This window comes from Physeter macrocephalus, chromosome 19, assembly GCF_002837175.3.
Source record: "Physeter macrocephalus isolate SW-GA chromosome 19, ASM283717v5, whole genome shotgun sequence".
In the NCBI taxonomy this organism is placed as follows: Eukaryota; Metazoa; Chordata; class Mammalia; order Artiodactyla; family Physeteridae; genus Physeter; species Physeter macrocephalus.
The window spans coordinates 74,899,201-74,913,302 of NC_041232.1; the positions used below are offsets into that span (position 1 = coordinate 74,899,201).

Below are 14,102 nucleotides of genomic sequence, written 5' to 3' on the forward strand. Positions count from 1 at the left end.
CCTGGCTGTAAGCCAGAAGGCTTCCTGTAACCCCTTGCTGTCCCACTTTTTCAGATTCTCTGCATGTTTAAAATTTTAAAAGGTAAGCGGTATTAAGCATCTTTTAAAAATCAGAGCTAGCTTGTAAGACCACAGTTGGCCCTCCCGGTATAAGACACATGTTAAGGGGCCCCATTCTGCCCTTCTACAGTTTTATGACCAAAGTGGACTGAGCAAACTCCACCATGTGATGACACAGAAGTGGACCAATTTCGTACATGGGTTGTGCAAAGCGGTTTTCAACCTTCTGTGTACCATTTGTAAATTTCCCTTTCATCCGGCCTATTACCAGGAGCATGACCGAAATTGTTTTAAATGCTTAAATGGATTTGGGTGCCAGAATCATTGGTTTTGTACATTGTTAGGGAGAAACGGGCTAGAATAGGAAAGTGACGTCTTTGGGAGGGGGGTGGTATTATGCAGAGCAGTTTCAGGACTGTTTATGGTGATTTCTTATACTTTTCAGAAGTGTGAGTCAGTAATTCACTTTCTGTTTTCTCTAGAAAGAACTTGTGCCTAATCTCTACCTGATGCGCGTTTTCTCTTTAGGTGACTTTTCAGATCACCTCTCCGTGTACTAGCGAGAGGCATTACGAGCATCTTGGGCGATGCTGTCACAAATGTGAACCAGGTTTGTACTTCTAAACCTCCTGTCATTGTCCTCTAAAAGTGGGCGGGGTTCTTTTTTTAATCTAAGGAACCATTTCTATCCTGCCAGACAAAAAGAAAGAAATTGAGTAGGCTTTTTATGTTAGTGGCAGGTAGTGGTGTTTGTCACTCTGAAGACAAAAACTTTTCTCTCAGTAGATGAAATCACTTAAAAATCAAGAGCGATTTCAGAAACTGGTACTTGAAATAAGTACATGCTGGAACGTGAATTAAGTACCAGCTTTCCAAATCGCTGTTTCTTGAGAAGGCAAGATGGTTTCTGAAACTCTGTTTTAGAAGTTTGTGATTCAGACTCTCAAAATATGAGCTACAACTCTTATTTAAAAATATTATTTTGGGAAATTCCCTGGCGGTCCAGTGGTTAGGACTCGGCACTTTCACTGCCAAGGGCCCAGGTTCGATTCCTGGTGGGAGAACTAAGATCCTGCAAGCCATGCGGTGTGGCCAAAAAAAAAAAAAAAAAGTATTATTTTCACAGAAATTAGCAGAGGATGGGGGTGGTAATCTATCCTAGAATCACTGCTAAAAATTGCTGAAACCCTGTTATAACTCCTCCCCACAATGCCTGCTGAGGGGTAGAAGGTGGACTGGTCACCACTTCCCCAAAGTTGTTCTGCCAGAAGGTGACCAAGTGTTTCTATGGCCTCAGTGAAGCCCCAAGTCCAGAGGGTCCTCACTCACTCACTGTTCTGGGGAGGGGAGGAGAGCTTTAAGGAAAAGGTGCTTACCTTATAACAAGATCCTTTAGATATTTCAGCTACAAATATTTTTTGGGTTCGTAGAAGGAAGGTCCAGTGATTTTCACGCATGCATGTGTGTGTGTATTACTCTGTTCAAACTAAGTTTACCGTGAGCGCACAGTATACTTGGGACAAAAGAAGTTAACTATCCAGGTTGACAGTAGAGGGGTTTTGAAGATGGGAGGGGAGAGGTGAGAGGAAGTTCCTCTTGCTTAGCCCCCAGGGAGCCCCTCAAGTTCTGCAGGCACCAGTTTGAAAACCATAGTTCTTTTCCTTAGTCAGCAGAGGTTTGGGGTGGAAGGGGTGACCTTTTACTTAGAAGATCTAAAAGACTGCCGTGAACACAGGCACGGCAAACCCAGGAGAGGTTATCTGAGCCAGCCGGGAGGCCTGAGGAGCCGTCGCCGTGAGATGTGGTCTTATCTCATGTATCAGTCTACCTTAGGGGGATGTCCTGGAATCATGGTCATGTAAGGGGTCCAGTAGAGTGGTGCTTGTTTTTTTGTTTTTGTTTTTGTTTTTTTTGGCCACACCCTGTGGCTTGCAGGATCTTAGTTCCCTGACCAGGGATTGAGCCTGGGCCCACAGCAGTGAAAGCACGGAGTCCTTACCACTGGACCACCAGGGAATTCCCAGATTGGTGCATTTTTGTTGATTTGTTGGCTTTTTTGGGAGGGAGTATTTTTGATTAGTGCATGTTTCCCCTTCTAATTTAAGGAAAGTACTTGTCTTCCAAATGCGCTGCTACCTCTGAAAGCGTCTGTCTGCCCTGTGGCCCGGATGAATACCTGGACACCTGGAATGAAGAAGATAAATGCTTGCTGCATAAAGTTTGTGATACAGGTGAGTCAGTCATGTCGGGGGCTGTGTGGATAAATGATATTTTTAGATACAGCAATACTGTCTCTTTTAGGGGCCATGGGAAGAAGTTTTGACCACAGACCCCCAGAAAGATGTGCTTCGGATCCCAGAAGGATTGTGTTAAAATTCTTCGTGTAGAACTTCTGTTCTGGAATAGTTTTGTTTTGTTTTTATTGAAGTATAGTTGATTTACAGTGTTGTGTTAGTTTCAGCTATACAGAAAAGTGATTCAGATATATATATATCTGAATATTTATATCTCCAATATTTCCTGTAAAGGGGGTATTAGATCTAGAAGGCTGATCAGAATCTGGGTTTTTCTGCTTTGTTTTTGACAGAACTCCTTCAAAGGTGAGCATAATGTGGTGATGTCAGTACTCACAGAGTAGCTGCTTCTCTCTCTTTTGGGTGATGTTAGCAGCTGTTGATTAGATCCATTTTCATTAGGGGCCGCAGAAAGGGGATGTTCTAATTCCATCATCCCGTCTTCCTTTATTGGCTGGAATGCTTTCTAAAGAGAAACTTCCCTCATCAACGGGTTGTTACCCTGAAGTACAGTATATACAGGAAAGGCAGAATGAATGCTTGTAACTTTATTTACCACTTTTCAAAATAATGATTCGATAACCAAGTTGTCGCCAAAGAATTTGTATGAATATTATGAACTCATGCATTTACGTATTTGAGGTGTTTTAATCTATTGCAGTTACTAGTTTTACTGGTACTTGGATTATCTCACCTCTCCCAGGTGGCCCCCAAGTCTTTCGATGTGGCCCCCAGTGTCCTTCTGAGCTCTCTTGCCCCCAGCCTCATCTTGGACGTTACCTGCCCTAAAGTTGGAATCAGCCATTTCTCCAAGGATTTCTCATTGCTTTCAGCAGAACATCTTATTTAGCAACTTCAGTCTGGGTGCTGGGAAGGCTTATTGCTACTGGATTGATCCTTGTGTATAGGTTTGTTTGTTTTTTTTTTTTTCAGTAGACAGAACTAGGAAATAAGCATTTTTCTAAACATCGTAATTTTTCTAAAGTGTTAGAGAGAGCTGGCAGATTTTGTCCAGAGAAGGTAACATGGAAACTCCATTGAGCAGAAGCATCTGATCAAGTCTTTTTTCTTTCCCACTGCTTAGTAATGAGCTTGACTCATTGCTGTCTCTTGGAAAGAAAGATTCACCCTGTCTACTGCCAAAATTGATTAAAGCCCCAAACCTAGTGCAGTAAGATATTTAAAATATGTCAAAATTGTTCATAACCACACAGGCTTACATGCACTTACTTTTATATATATATATTTATTTATTTATTTATTTTATTTACTTATTTTTGGCTGTGTTGGGTCTTCGTTGCTTCACGCAAGCTTTCTCTAGTTGCGGCGAGTGGGGGCTACTCTTCATTGGGGTTCGCGGGCTTCTCATTGTGGTGGCTTCTCTTGTTGCGGAGTGTGGGCTCTAGGCGCGCGGGCTTCAGTAGTTGTGGCTTGCGGGCTCTAGAGGACAGGTTCAGTAGTTGTGGCGCACGGACTTAGTTGTTCCCCAGCACGTGGGATCTTCCTGGATCGAACCCGTGTCCCCTGCATTGGCAGGCGGATTCTTAACCACTGCACCACCAGGGAAGTCCACATGCACTTACTTTTGAGTGGGATACTGGAATTCGAATTTTCCAAGGAAAATGACACTTGTCCATATGTTCCAGACAGTATGTCCATGTTTATGCAAATTGGTCTTGGTGCTTCAGAGCTGACCTGGGCCTCGGAGAGTGGACACAGAAGGGAGTGGAGACTTCTCAGGTTCACCCAGCTCTAGTCTGAGAAGAATGGGAACAGGAAGCATTCCCTCCCTGCTGGTTATAACTTGAGACAGTGAAGGAGGGAACAGGTTTCTGGTTTCTTTGTTTTCTCTTGGAACTCTGTCCTAGGCAGTTCAGGCTGCTATAACAGAATACCACAGACTCAGTGGCTTAAACAACAAATATATATACCGAACAGTTCTGGAGGCTGGAAGTCTGGGATAAGGGTGCCAGTATGGCGGGGCTCTTGGTGTGTTCCCTATTCCTTGTTTCAAGACAGCCACTTGCTTGTGTCCTCACATGGTGGCGAACAGAGAAAGAGCGGAAGCAAGCTTTGTGCCATCTCTTATTATAAGGGCACTAATACCATTCATGGGGGCTCCACCCTCATGACCTAATCACCTCCCAAAGCCCCCACCTCCTAATATCATCACACTGCGGGGCGTGGGGGGGGTGTTAGGATTTCAACATATGAATTTTGAGAGGACACAAACATCAGTCCGTAACAAACTCTGATAAGTATTCAGAAATATAAAGTACAAGGGCTGTTTGGACAATCCAGGTGAGATGGGGATGTATAGGAGGAGTAGGAAGTCTGTTTTAAATAAATGTTATTGTGTTGTTTCATGTATGCATGTGTGTGTGCAGGTGATTCTTGTTATTCACGGTAGTTATGTTCTATAAAGTCGCCACAAACACTGAGCTAGCAAATACTGAACCACCACTCCTGGGTGGGTGAACATAACCTCATTTTGTACGTGTTTCTGTTTTAAAGACACCTTATTTAAGAAATATTTTGATTCATTAACAATGAACTCACAATAAACAGCCTTGAACAAAGTTTATCTAATGCATGGATTTTTCTCCAGAAGACACATCATGGCCTTCTTGGACTTAGAAATACTCGACAGCACTTCAGCCCTGTGCTTGGGGGCCATTTTAAACAGTGAACTCACCAATAAAAAACACAAAAATGCCAAAAATAGGACACTAAATAGACCACAAAAAGGACTCTGATTTCCAGTGTGAGAGCTAAAACTAGAAGGCCGTGTCACTCCGTTTGCCCTTGGCTGGGGACATGCATGTCCAGCTAGTGACTCAGAATTTTCGCTGTTCTGCATGTGTTGGAGAATAACTGCAAAAGCACCAGGAGTTATTGATTTGGGGGTTACGATTAAATTTTAACCAGTAGGCGAAACTGCCAATATGAACCAGCGAATAATGAGGGTCGACTGTGTGTGAGCATTTACCTCTATTCCACAAAAACTGGAAAGGGCCAGGAGGTTTGAGATAAGAAGAGAGCACTTTGCTATGTGTTGTGAGAAAAGAGACAACGAACGTGTTATCCTAAGTTTTGGGGGAGAGATTAATTTCCAAGTATGTCGCCAGGCCCAACCTCCTTACTTTGCCCGTATCTAATCCCACAGGGACGCCTGTTTTCAGGACTCTGAATAATCCTGCAGCCCTGCAGGATCCCAAGATGAATCCCCAGTCTCCAGAAACCCAGTTCTCTTAGGTCTGATCTAGCATTGGTGTTAAGAATGTTTATCACATTTGAATTTACTAAAACTCAAGAAGCTGTGAAGTCGACTATTTTGGCGTTCGTCAAAATAATCAATGATCAGAAACTCCCCAGGCCTTAATCTTCCTACCAACATGAAAACTGACTTTTCAAAAACCACAAGACTCTTAATTATTGAGAGAGAGAGAAAAAAAAACCAACAAAACCTTCTGGGATGTTTTAGTGCCAGCACAGGAAGTGTGAGGGGGAACTTGGGAGTTCCTGAATCCCGGCGTCCTGAGTGATTCATCCGTGCGCTACGTCCGGGGGGTCTGGGTGGTTTGGGGCTGGTGGTGCTGGGGAGCGAGTGGCACGAGGTGGAAGGTGTGTATCCGCCCTTGCTCCTGCTGCCTCGCCGCCCTGTCTTTCTCTCCCACAGGCAAGGCCCTGGTGGCCGTGGAGCCCGGCAACCGGACGGCTCCGCGGCGCTGCGCCTGCACCGCCGGGTACCACTGGAGCGAGGACTGCCGCTGCTGCCGTCGCAACGCCGAGTGCGCGCCCGGCTTCGGCGCCCGGCTCCCGGGTACGAGCCGGGGTCGCGCGTCTGGCGGCGCTCCCCAAAGCCGTGCAAGTACCCCGGCCAAAGCGGCCTCTCAGACGGCTTCCCTGAGTCATGACACTCTGCGGGACCAGGGGGCGCTGGAGGAGGCTGAGGGTTCCCTGGGAAGGGACCCCAGGTCGTGCGCCTCCAGGGGAATGTGAGAGCTCGGCCCACGCGCTCTTCTCAAGGCTCCTCCTTCTGAACCTTCCCATGCCCAGTAAGGGGGGAACCGGATCATGCAGGGGTCCCCAAACTTTTTTTAAAACATGTGCACCCTCTTCGGAGAATTTTGAAAAGCCGTGCACCTCCTGCCAAATTTTTAAATAGAGCTAAACATTTTTATTACAAATTGAAAGAGTCGCTTAAGGACTTAGTTTCCAGGGAATTGGAACAGCAGTAAGTTATATTTTCTAAAATATTCAGCGGAATCAAAACATGGGATAGCAACTGAATAGCCATCATCATCCATTTAAAAATGCACTGATCGTCTAACTGTTGGAAATTTTATATAGTTCTTTTCTCTCCTTTGATTTGTATCCGTTTCACCTTCCCCACAGAGTTTTATCCTAATGTATTTTTAGGCTCGGGGGGTTTATACTAATCACCTTTTCATACTCTTTCACGTGAAAAAAAATGTACCTATTGGAAATTTTAATTTTTAAAAATTTCTTGTGACTCAGGGTTCTAAGTGTAAAAACATTTCTTCTGGACTGAGTTGTTACTACAGTTATTATTATACACAGTTGGTCCAAAAGATGAATATATTATATTTTGCTATATTATAATTATAAAAGTAAGACACAGGGTTGGGAGAATTAAAAATATTTTTCATTTCATTTCGTGTGGAGGAAAATGTCCATCACAGAGTCTGACACAGTCAGTCCGTCAATTAAACCAGACAGGCTTTCTCGTGGGAAGAAGTCTGACGATTTTTTAATTACTAAAATAAATCTCCCTGTGACAGCCTGCTCCCTTCTGAATTCTGGTTCTGAGATATAAGCAAGACCCAGAGCCTTTCCAAAAGTTTGTTAGCTGCATGAAAAAAGGTGCTGGTCCCTTTCTGCTTTTTTTTTTTTTTTTTTTTCTGGTCAGTGTCCTCTCTGCTTTGCTTCTTTGGAAATGGTGCATTCTTCAGCAATAGGTGGAGGGTAGAGGGGGTGACATGGATGACTGAAAATTTTACCCCTGCCTTGCAGTATATTTGAACTCAGAACAACTGAACCTGATCCCAAATACCCCATATCTGTTGTCACACCCTTGCCCTTAATAGATAGGGAAAGACAGAGGCTGTAATGAGGTGCTCTGAATGCAGGAGCTTTTTTCCATCACCAATATTTTGACTTGTTGCTTTGTTTGGCATCTCAGAAGTTTGGCACTGTGGTAGGATTTGGAGAAGGTATGAAGTGTGCCTTCTTTTATAAAGTGGGAGTGTGATTGTGAAAGGAAAAAAGAGAAAGGAGAATGTGCAGGATGCCCCCAGCAGGTCAGTGTTACAAAGAGCAGACATGAAAGTTGTGTCCCTTCAGGCTCTTCGTGCCTTGCAGCCCCTTTAGGAAGTCGCTTTGTTTTTAAGGGTTACTCTTCCAGAGGGTATTTTTTTTTTTTTTTTTTTAACATCTTTATTGGAGTATAACTGTTTTACAATAGTGTGTTAGTTTCTCCTTTACAACAAAGTGAATCAGTTATACATATACATATGTTCCCATATCTCTTCCCCCAGAGGGTGTTTATCTTTTTAAAAGCTGTCTGAATTAATACGAGTGACTAGATGTTAAATGCACCTTTGTTGATATCATTTACTAACCAGGATCAATTCCTGCTTTCAGTGCTATGGCTTAAGGCAGGGGTCCAAAATCCATCCCACCGCTTGTGTTTGTGTAAATAGGATGTTATGGGAACACAGCCCCATCTATTTTTTTTTTTAACGCGTTATCTGTGACTTCTTTCATACTACAAGTAATTTGCAGAGACCAGAAGGCCTGCAAAGCCTAAGATATTTATTGTATGGCTCTTTATAGAAAACTGTTACTACCAACCCTTGGTTTAAGGGAAAGAGACCTATAGTGTAGTTTGGTTCTTTTTTTTCTTTTTTCTTTGTGTTGAAAACTTTGTCAACGCTCCGATACTTAGACTGGTGAGAGTATTGATCAGAAAGGGTCAAGACAAGAAGTTTCCTTTAAAAGCGGTAAATGGGCTGCCATTCTCTGTACCCAAAGCCTGGTGTAAGCCCCAAAGGGGAGACAGGGGAGAACAGACAGGTGCTTGATTAAAACAAAACAGATAGCAGGCTCCCTGGCCAGGAAACAAAGGATCGGTGACCAGGACGGTGGCTCTGACCGTCAGAGGGTCGGACCAGAGAGCTGGATCTAATTCAGACCTGGCGTTGGCGCCCTGAAAGTGAGCCATTTCCCCTCTGGACACAGTGCTGTCACCTGCTGTGGGGTCTCAGGCCCTCTGAAGTCTGTGAGGACTTCAGCCACCGGCCGCAGGTGGTGAGGGCGGGAATGTGGAGGCAGGAGGCAGGCGGGGGGGCGCTTCTGATCTCTGGTCCTCTGGACCATCCTCCTGGCCGATCTCTAAGTGTCCTCGTTTGTCTTGTGTTCTTCTGTCCATTGGTCTTTTTGACAGTGCAGCTCAACAAGGACACGGTGTGCGAGCCCTGCCTCGCAGGCTACTTCTCCGACGCCTCTTCCTCCACAGAAGAGTGCAAACCCTGGACCAAGTAAGTGACAACGAAGGAACCCAGAGGGTTTGTTGATTTTAAACCCACCTCAGCCTCTGCTGTCTCATCTGTTTTGAAAACAGGCTGGTTGAGTTTGATGAGGCTTCCTCTGGAAGCCAGGTTCACAACAGAAAAAGTCTATCAATTGGGCGTGAGGGAAATAAACCAGTGCAGCCAGTCTTCACTCTGATGTGTGACAGGAGTTGTGTATTGCTTGTTAGATTCAGTTTGACTGAAGCTTTGACTTATAGTTGCAGCTGCTTTTTCCCTTTTTCTAACCTTATTTAGTTGCAAATTACTTAGGATGCTTATTATCACTCACCAGTCCCACTTTTCCCAGCTTCCCAGCATCACTGGTTTACTTGTACAAAGATGTGTGTGTGTGTGTGTGTGTGTGTGTGGTGTATGTGCAAATAGAAGCCTCCTGTTTAAATAAATGTTTACACACTTAGGTTTTTTTTTTCCGCATAATATATCCTGAAGGAAGCTCATTCCATATTAGTTCACTTAGATCTTTGTGGCTTTTTATAGCTACATAGTATGTCATCATAGAGATGTACCATAATTTATTTAATAAGCTCTCTATTGATAGTCATTTAAGTGGTTTGCAGTCTTTTGCAGTAGTAAATAAGTTTGCAACGAATCATCTTTTCTAAATACTGTCTCACACTTATGTGAGTATATCCAGAGTGAAATTCCTGAGTCCTTTCATGGCATGCTTGTTGTTGAATACTCATAATCAATGTCATGATTCTTTTAGTTCCCAATAAATTAATTCTCCTAAAATATCTATTTTCTGATCCACTTATCCAAGTTTTATTTTGAAAAGATTTTCTGTGTTTTCAACTTCGAAAGGGTATTCATCCAAAGTTTATCACTTAGCCATGGTAATTGAATTTGGAATCTTCTTTACTGAAGACACCAGTCTTTTCTCTTTTGGACCATGCGCTCAGAGTAGTTCTTAGAGAACACTGGCAGTAGTTACTATTGCCTTTGTCACCTTAATGATGTGTGGATAGACGCTGGGGATTCAAACATCCACAGAGACCTGGTTCCTCTCCTGAATGAGCTTGCAATCTAAAGGGATAGAACTTTTTGTAGCTTTTTTTTTTTAAAATAAGAATATAAAACCAAAGCACTTACCTACCTTTCCCCTCACAGCTGTACCATTCTTGGAGAGACAGAAGCACTTCACGGGACCGATAAATCAGATGTGGTTTGTAGTTCTCTTCCACCTACAAAACCACCAAATGGTATGTGGAATAAAGCAGGTTGGTTGGGTAGATGTGCCCCAGTCTAGTCAGCTCTTCTAGATTTCTCCCGAATTACATGCTATATCCAGAGGCGTCCATTTCTCCCTTGTCATCTCGTCCTATCCATGGTCAGCTCAGTATTTCATTTTTATTAGTATTTTAATTCCAGATATGTTGTTTATTTGATAATTTTCTACTGTGGAATGGATAGCTAGTAATTTATTTGTATGTGCCCAAAAAAGGAATGGATAACTAGTAATTTATTCGTATATGCCAAAAAAAGAAAGAAAACTGAGGTGCAAACATAAATTAAAATGCCCAAATGTGATAGGATGGTGGTGGTCACAGTGGTCACAGTAGGGTACCTATGGGAGATTTTGGTCACCAGCCAGAGTTAGCAACTTGTTAGAAGATAGTTATCATTATTTCTGGAACATCCTGTGGATCAAATCAATCTCAAGTACAGTTTCAATGATTGACAGAAAGTTGACAGTTAATGGCGGAAGCTGCTGACCCAGGTGAGCGAGATGCTGTGAAGGTGGGTCCAGGTATCACAGCACAGGAGGAGGCATAGGTGGCAAGAAACCTTTCTAATGAGGCCAGAGAACCTAGGCCACAGAGCGATGGGGTTGATGAACATTGACTAAGAAAATCAAGGCCTTAGCTTTGACATTTTGGCAAACAGGAGAACATCAAAGTGTTCTGGATAAGGAATTGCACAGTCAGAACAGCATTTGAAAAAGACCATTAAGAGAACATTAAAAATAACTGAAGCAATAAAAAATTGTCTTAAAAAAGACAGAAGGAGAGGGCTTCCCTGGTGGCGCAGTGGTTGAGAATCCTCCTGCCAATGCAGGGGACATGGGTTCAAGCCGTGGTCCGGGAAGATCCCACATACCACGGAGCAACTAAGCCCGTGCGCCACAACTACTGAGCCTTCACTCTAGAGCCCGTGAGCCACAGCTACTGAGCCCGTGTGCCGCAACTACTGAAGCCTGTGCACCTAGAGCCCCAGCTCTGCAACCAGAGAAGCCACGGCAATGAGAAACCCACCCACCTCAACGAAGAGTAGCCCCGCTCGCCGCAACTAGAGAAAGCCCGCGTGCAGCAGCAAAGACCCAGTGCAGCCAAAAAAAAAAAAAAAAAAAAAAAAAAAGAAGGAGAGGAAAAGCAAGAGTCCGGAAACCAGGTCATGTAAACCAAGAGCTTATAATACAAAGGTACTAGCATTTAAGTGATCAAGGGGGGATGAAAAAAATGGTCGAGTCCACATTGTGTTGTAGATGAAGTACCTGAAACGCTTCGCAGGATGGCTGTGGTTCTGTTCTCATGACCAGCAAAACCCTGGTGCCATGTTGTTATTTGGAAAGAGATTTGATAAGGGGCTTCCTTTTGCCTCCAGAGCCCATCCACATAGAGAGAGTGAAGTGTTCTGTGGGTAAACAAAGATGATGGATGGTGTGGTCATCCCTATTAGAGTTGTTCTAAAGTAGAAGCATTTAAATATGGTCCTGGGCTGGCCCCTCAGAGCTATGGCAGCCGGCAGGACTGGGCTGCATTGTCGATTTCACCCTTCTGAATGGGAGCTCTCCCTGACAAACCTACAGTCAGGGTCGGGGACCTTCCTATTGCTCTTATTCCACACCAACATCCTTGATTCTGGGGTTTGGTTGAAAGGGTTATGTTTTTAAACGGAGAAAGTAAAAATAAACAATCTTTAATGCCATTTTTCTCATTTTCTTCCAACACAGAACCCCAGATTTATTTGCCCAGTTTAATTATTCTGCTTCTCTTCATATCTGTGGCATTAGTTGCTGCTGTCATCTCTGGTGTTTACTATAGAAAAAAAGGGAAAGCACTAACAGGTATTGTGTCTATGGTGGGTTTTGAAAATGAATCTTAAAGCCAATAGATACATTTCTAGGTGTATGCTTTGAAGAGGCGTATATTGCCCTCTGACTGCCTCTGGTGATCTCTTTAAACTAAGGTGACACACGCTTTATACCTAATTCATTGTTCTCTGGCAAAACAAACAAACAGATGAACAAACGAACAAAAATCCATTGTGCCTGTTTAGGTATATGCCAACAAAAATATTCTAGGTGCAGGAAACCAATGACTGTTGTATAGATTATGTCGTGTCAGATATACAGAGGTTGCATTTATCCTAGAATACAAACATTTTTAATTACTTCAATTTAGTTAATTACTGAATTAAAAGAGACACAACGTTCAGGTAAATGGCGGACGGAAAGTTTCGACTGGGGTGTCACCCTGAAAGGTGAATTTAAAATTCTGAAAATAAGTGGGTCTCATGGTCAGTAAGTGCATGTGCTCCTTCTTAGAATGAATAATCAAGTGTCGTCTTGTTCATTGGGAATAGTTTTTTCACACAAAAAAATTGTTTGATAGTGTCTTTTAACATCACATCCTGTTTGACTTTTATACTACAAAGCTAAAAAGTATAATTTTTGAGAAAGTGTTCACGGCCTCACTAGGTTTCCTAAACCCCGTGCACATCATTGTCTTTTGAAGCACCTGTGGTCTCACCATCCTTTCCCATTTTCAGTTGGTCACTCGTTTTTTCCACCTTTGCTTTGCGGTGATTCCATCAGTTCTGTCACAGTCTCATCCGTAGACTTCATGAAATCCTGCATATCTTACTACTTCCATTAACATTCCACCGCCTAGTGTAACAGTGGGCGATCAGAAGATTGAAGAGGGAAGAGGGTGACTGACGATGCCAGTGTTAAGCAGAGAGTGTCTGAAGAGGAAAAGTTGGAATTGACTTTTTAAAAAGTCTGTCATTATTGAATATTGAATATTTATTTAATGCAACTTTACCTCCCCAGCATCGGAACTGGGGATTTGAATAATGCCTGTCCGGAGATGCTGATGGATGGCTCACTCATATAGCCGTGTTTTCATGAGATAAACAGACTCCCAGTGTTTTATTCTTTAGTTTTTTTCTCTGTGATAATCTCTTTTGGCCATATCTTACCAATGCCAAAGGCAATGGGCCTGCCCATCACTGAGTCGGGATGTGTGACTGTCAGCTTTCTCTTCATCCCTTCATTCAACACATGTTTCTTGGCCTCCAGGGACTGGACGGATACTGGGGTCTCGATACTGAGCAACACAAACAAAGCCAGTGCCCTCATGGAAGAAGCTTCTCTGTGAGCAAGACAGGGATTGGCCCACAGAATGAGGCTGAGCGTGGAAAGGGAGGTGCAAGAGCTCCAGGGGTGACAGAGTTGTCTGTCCAGCCTCGGGGTCGGCCAGGGCCTCCCAGGGCGGAGGCAGGGGACTTGAGATCTGAAAGACAAGTTGGAGTGAACTAGCCCAAGGGGAGCTAAGGAGAATCAGAAGCATTCCACGCGAAGAGAATTGCACGATTGGAGGGAGCTGAGCAAGCTGGGGGGATTGGAAGGTTAGCGCAGCTGGAGCAGAAAGTCAGAAGCAGTGTGACATGAAACCACTAAGAAGTGTGCTCCCACCCTGAGCAGAGAGAGGCAAACAACCCTGTGGTTTTAGTATTTGGCTGTTTTAGTAATTAAAACAAATTTGGGGGCACAGAAAGAGTGGATGCAGACCCACCAGTAAGGAGGGCTTTTGCAGTCAACCAGGAGACAGATTATCATAGTAGTTATGAGTAATTACCACCTCTGTGTACAAATGTTATTTTTAGTATCATCTGTAACTGTCTAGTCCTGATCCCTAAAAGGAAAGAGCTGCAGCTTTCCTTTCATTTGGAGTATCTTTATTTTTATATAATTTTAAAGTGATAGAAAATAAGCACGAATATTAATGATGATGATAGTCATAACTGACATATTAAATATTTATCATGTGCCAACACTGCTCTACATATTTTATGTGTCCTAAGTCTCCACAACAGCACTGAGAGGGAGGCATTATTATTTCCCCCGTTT

The 14,102-nt window shown here is 43.4% G+C and overlaps 1 protein-coding gene across 1 annotated transcript in view; it reads left to right on the plus strand.

Annotated features, from left to right (window-relative positions):
* The window catches only part of TNFRSF11A (TNF receptor superfamily member 11a), a 53,910-nt gene that overhangs the window by 23,291 nt on the left and 16,517 nt on the right, over nt 1-14,102 (plus strand). Inside the window, exons 2-7 of the mRNA XM_028479950.1 lie at nt 589-670; nt 2,166-2,291; nt 6,034-6,177; nt 8,824-8,917; nt 10,079-10,170; nt 11,922-12,035. Coding sequence (XP_028335751.1) covers nt 589-670; nt 2,166-2,291; nt 6,034-6,177; nt 8,824-8,917; nt 10,079-10,170; nt 11,922-12,035 — 652 coding nt within the window. The remainder of the gene's footprint in view (nt 1-588; nt 671-2,165; nt 2,292-6,033; nt 6,178-8,823; nt 8,918-10,078; nt 10,171-11,921; nt 12,036-14,102) is intronic.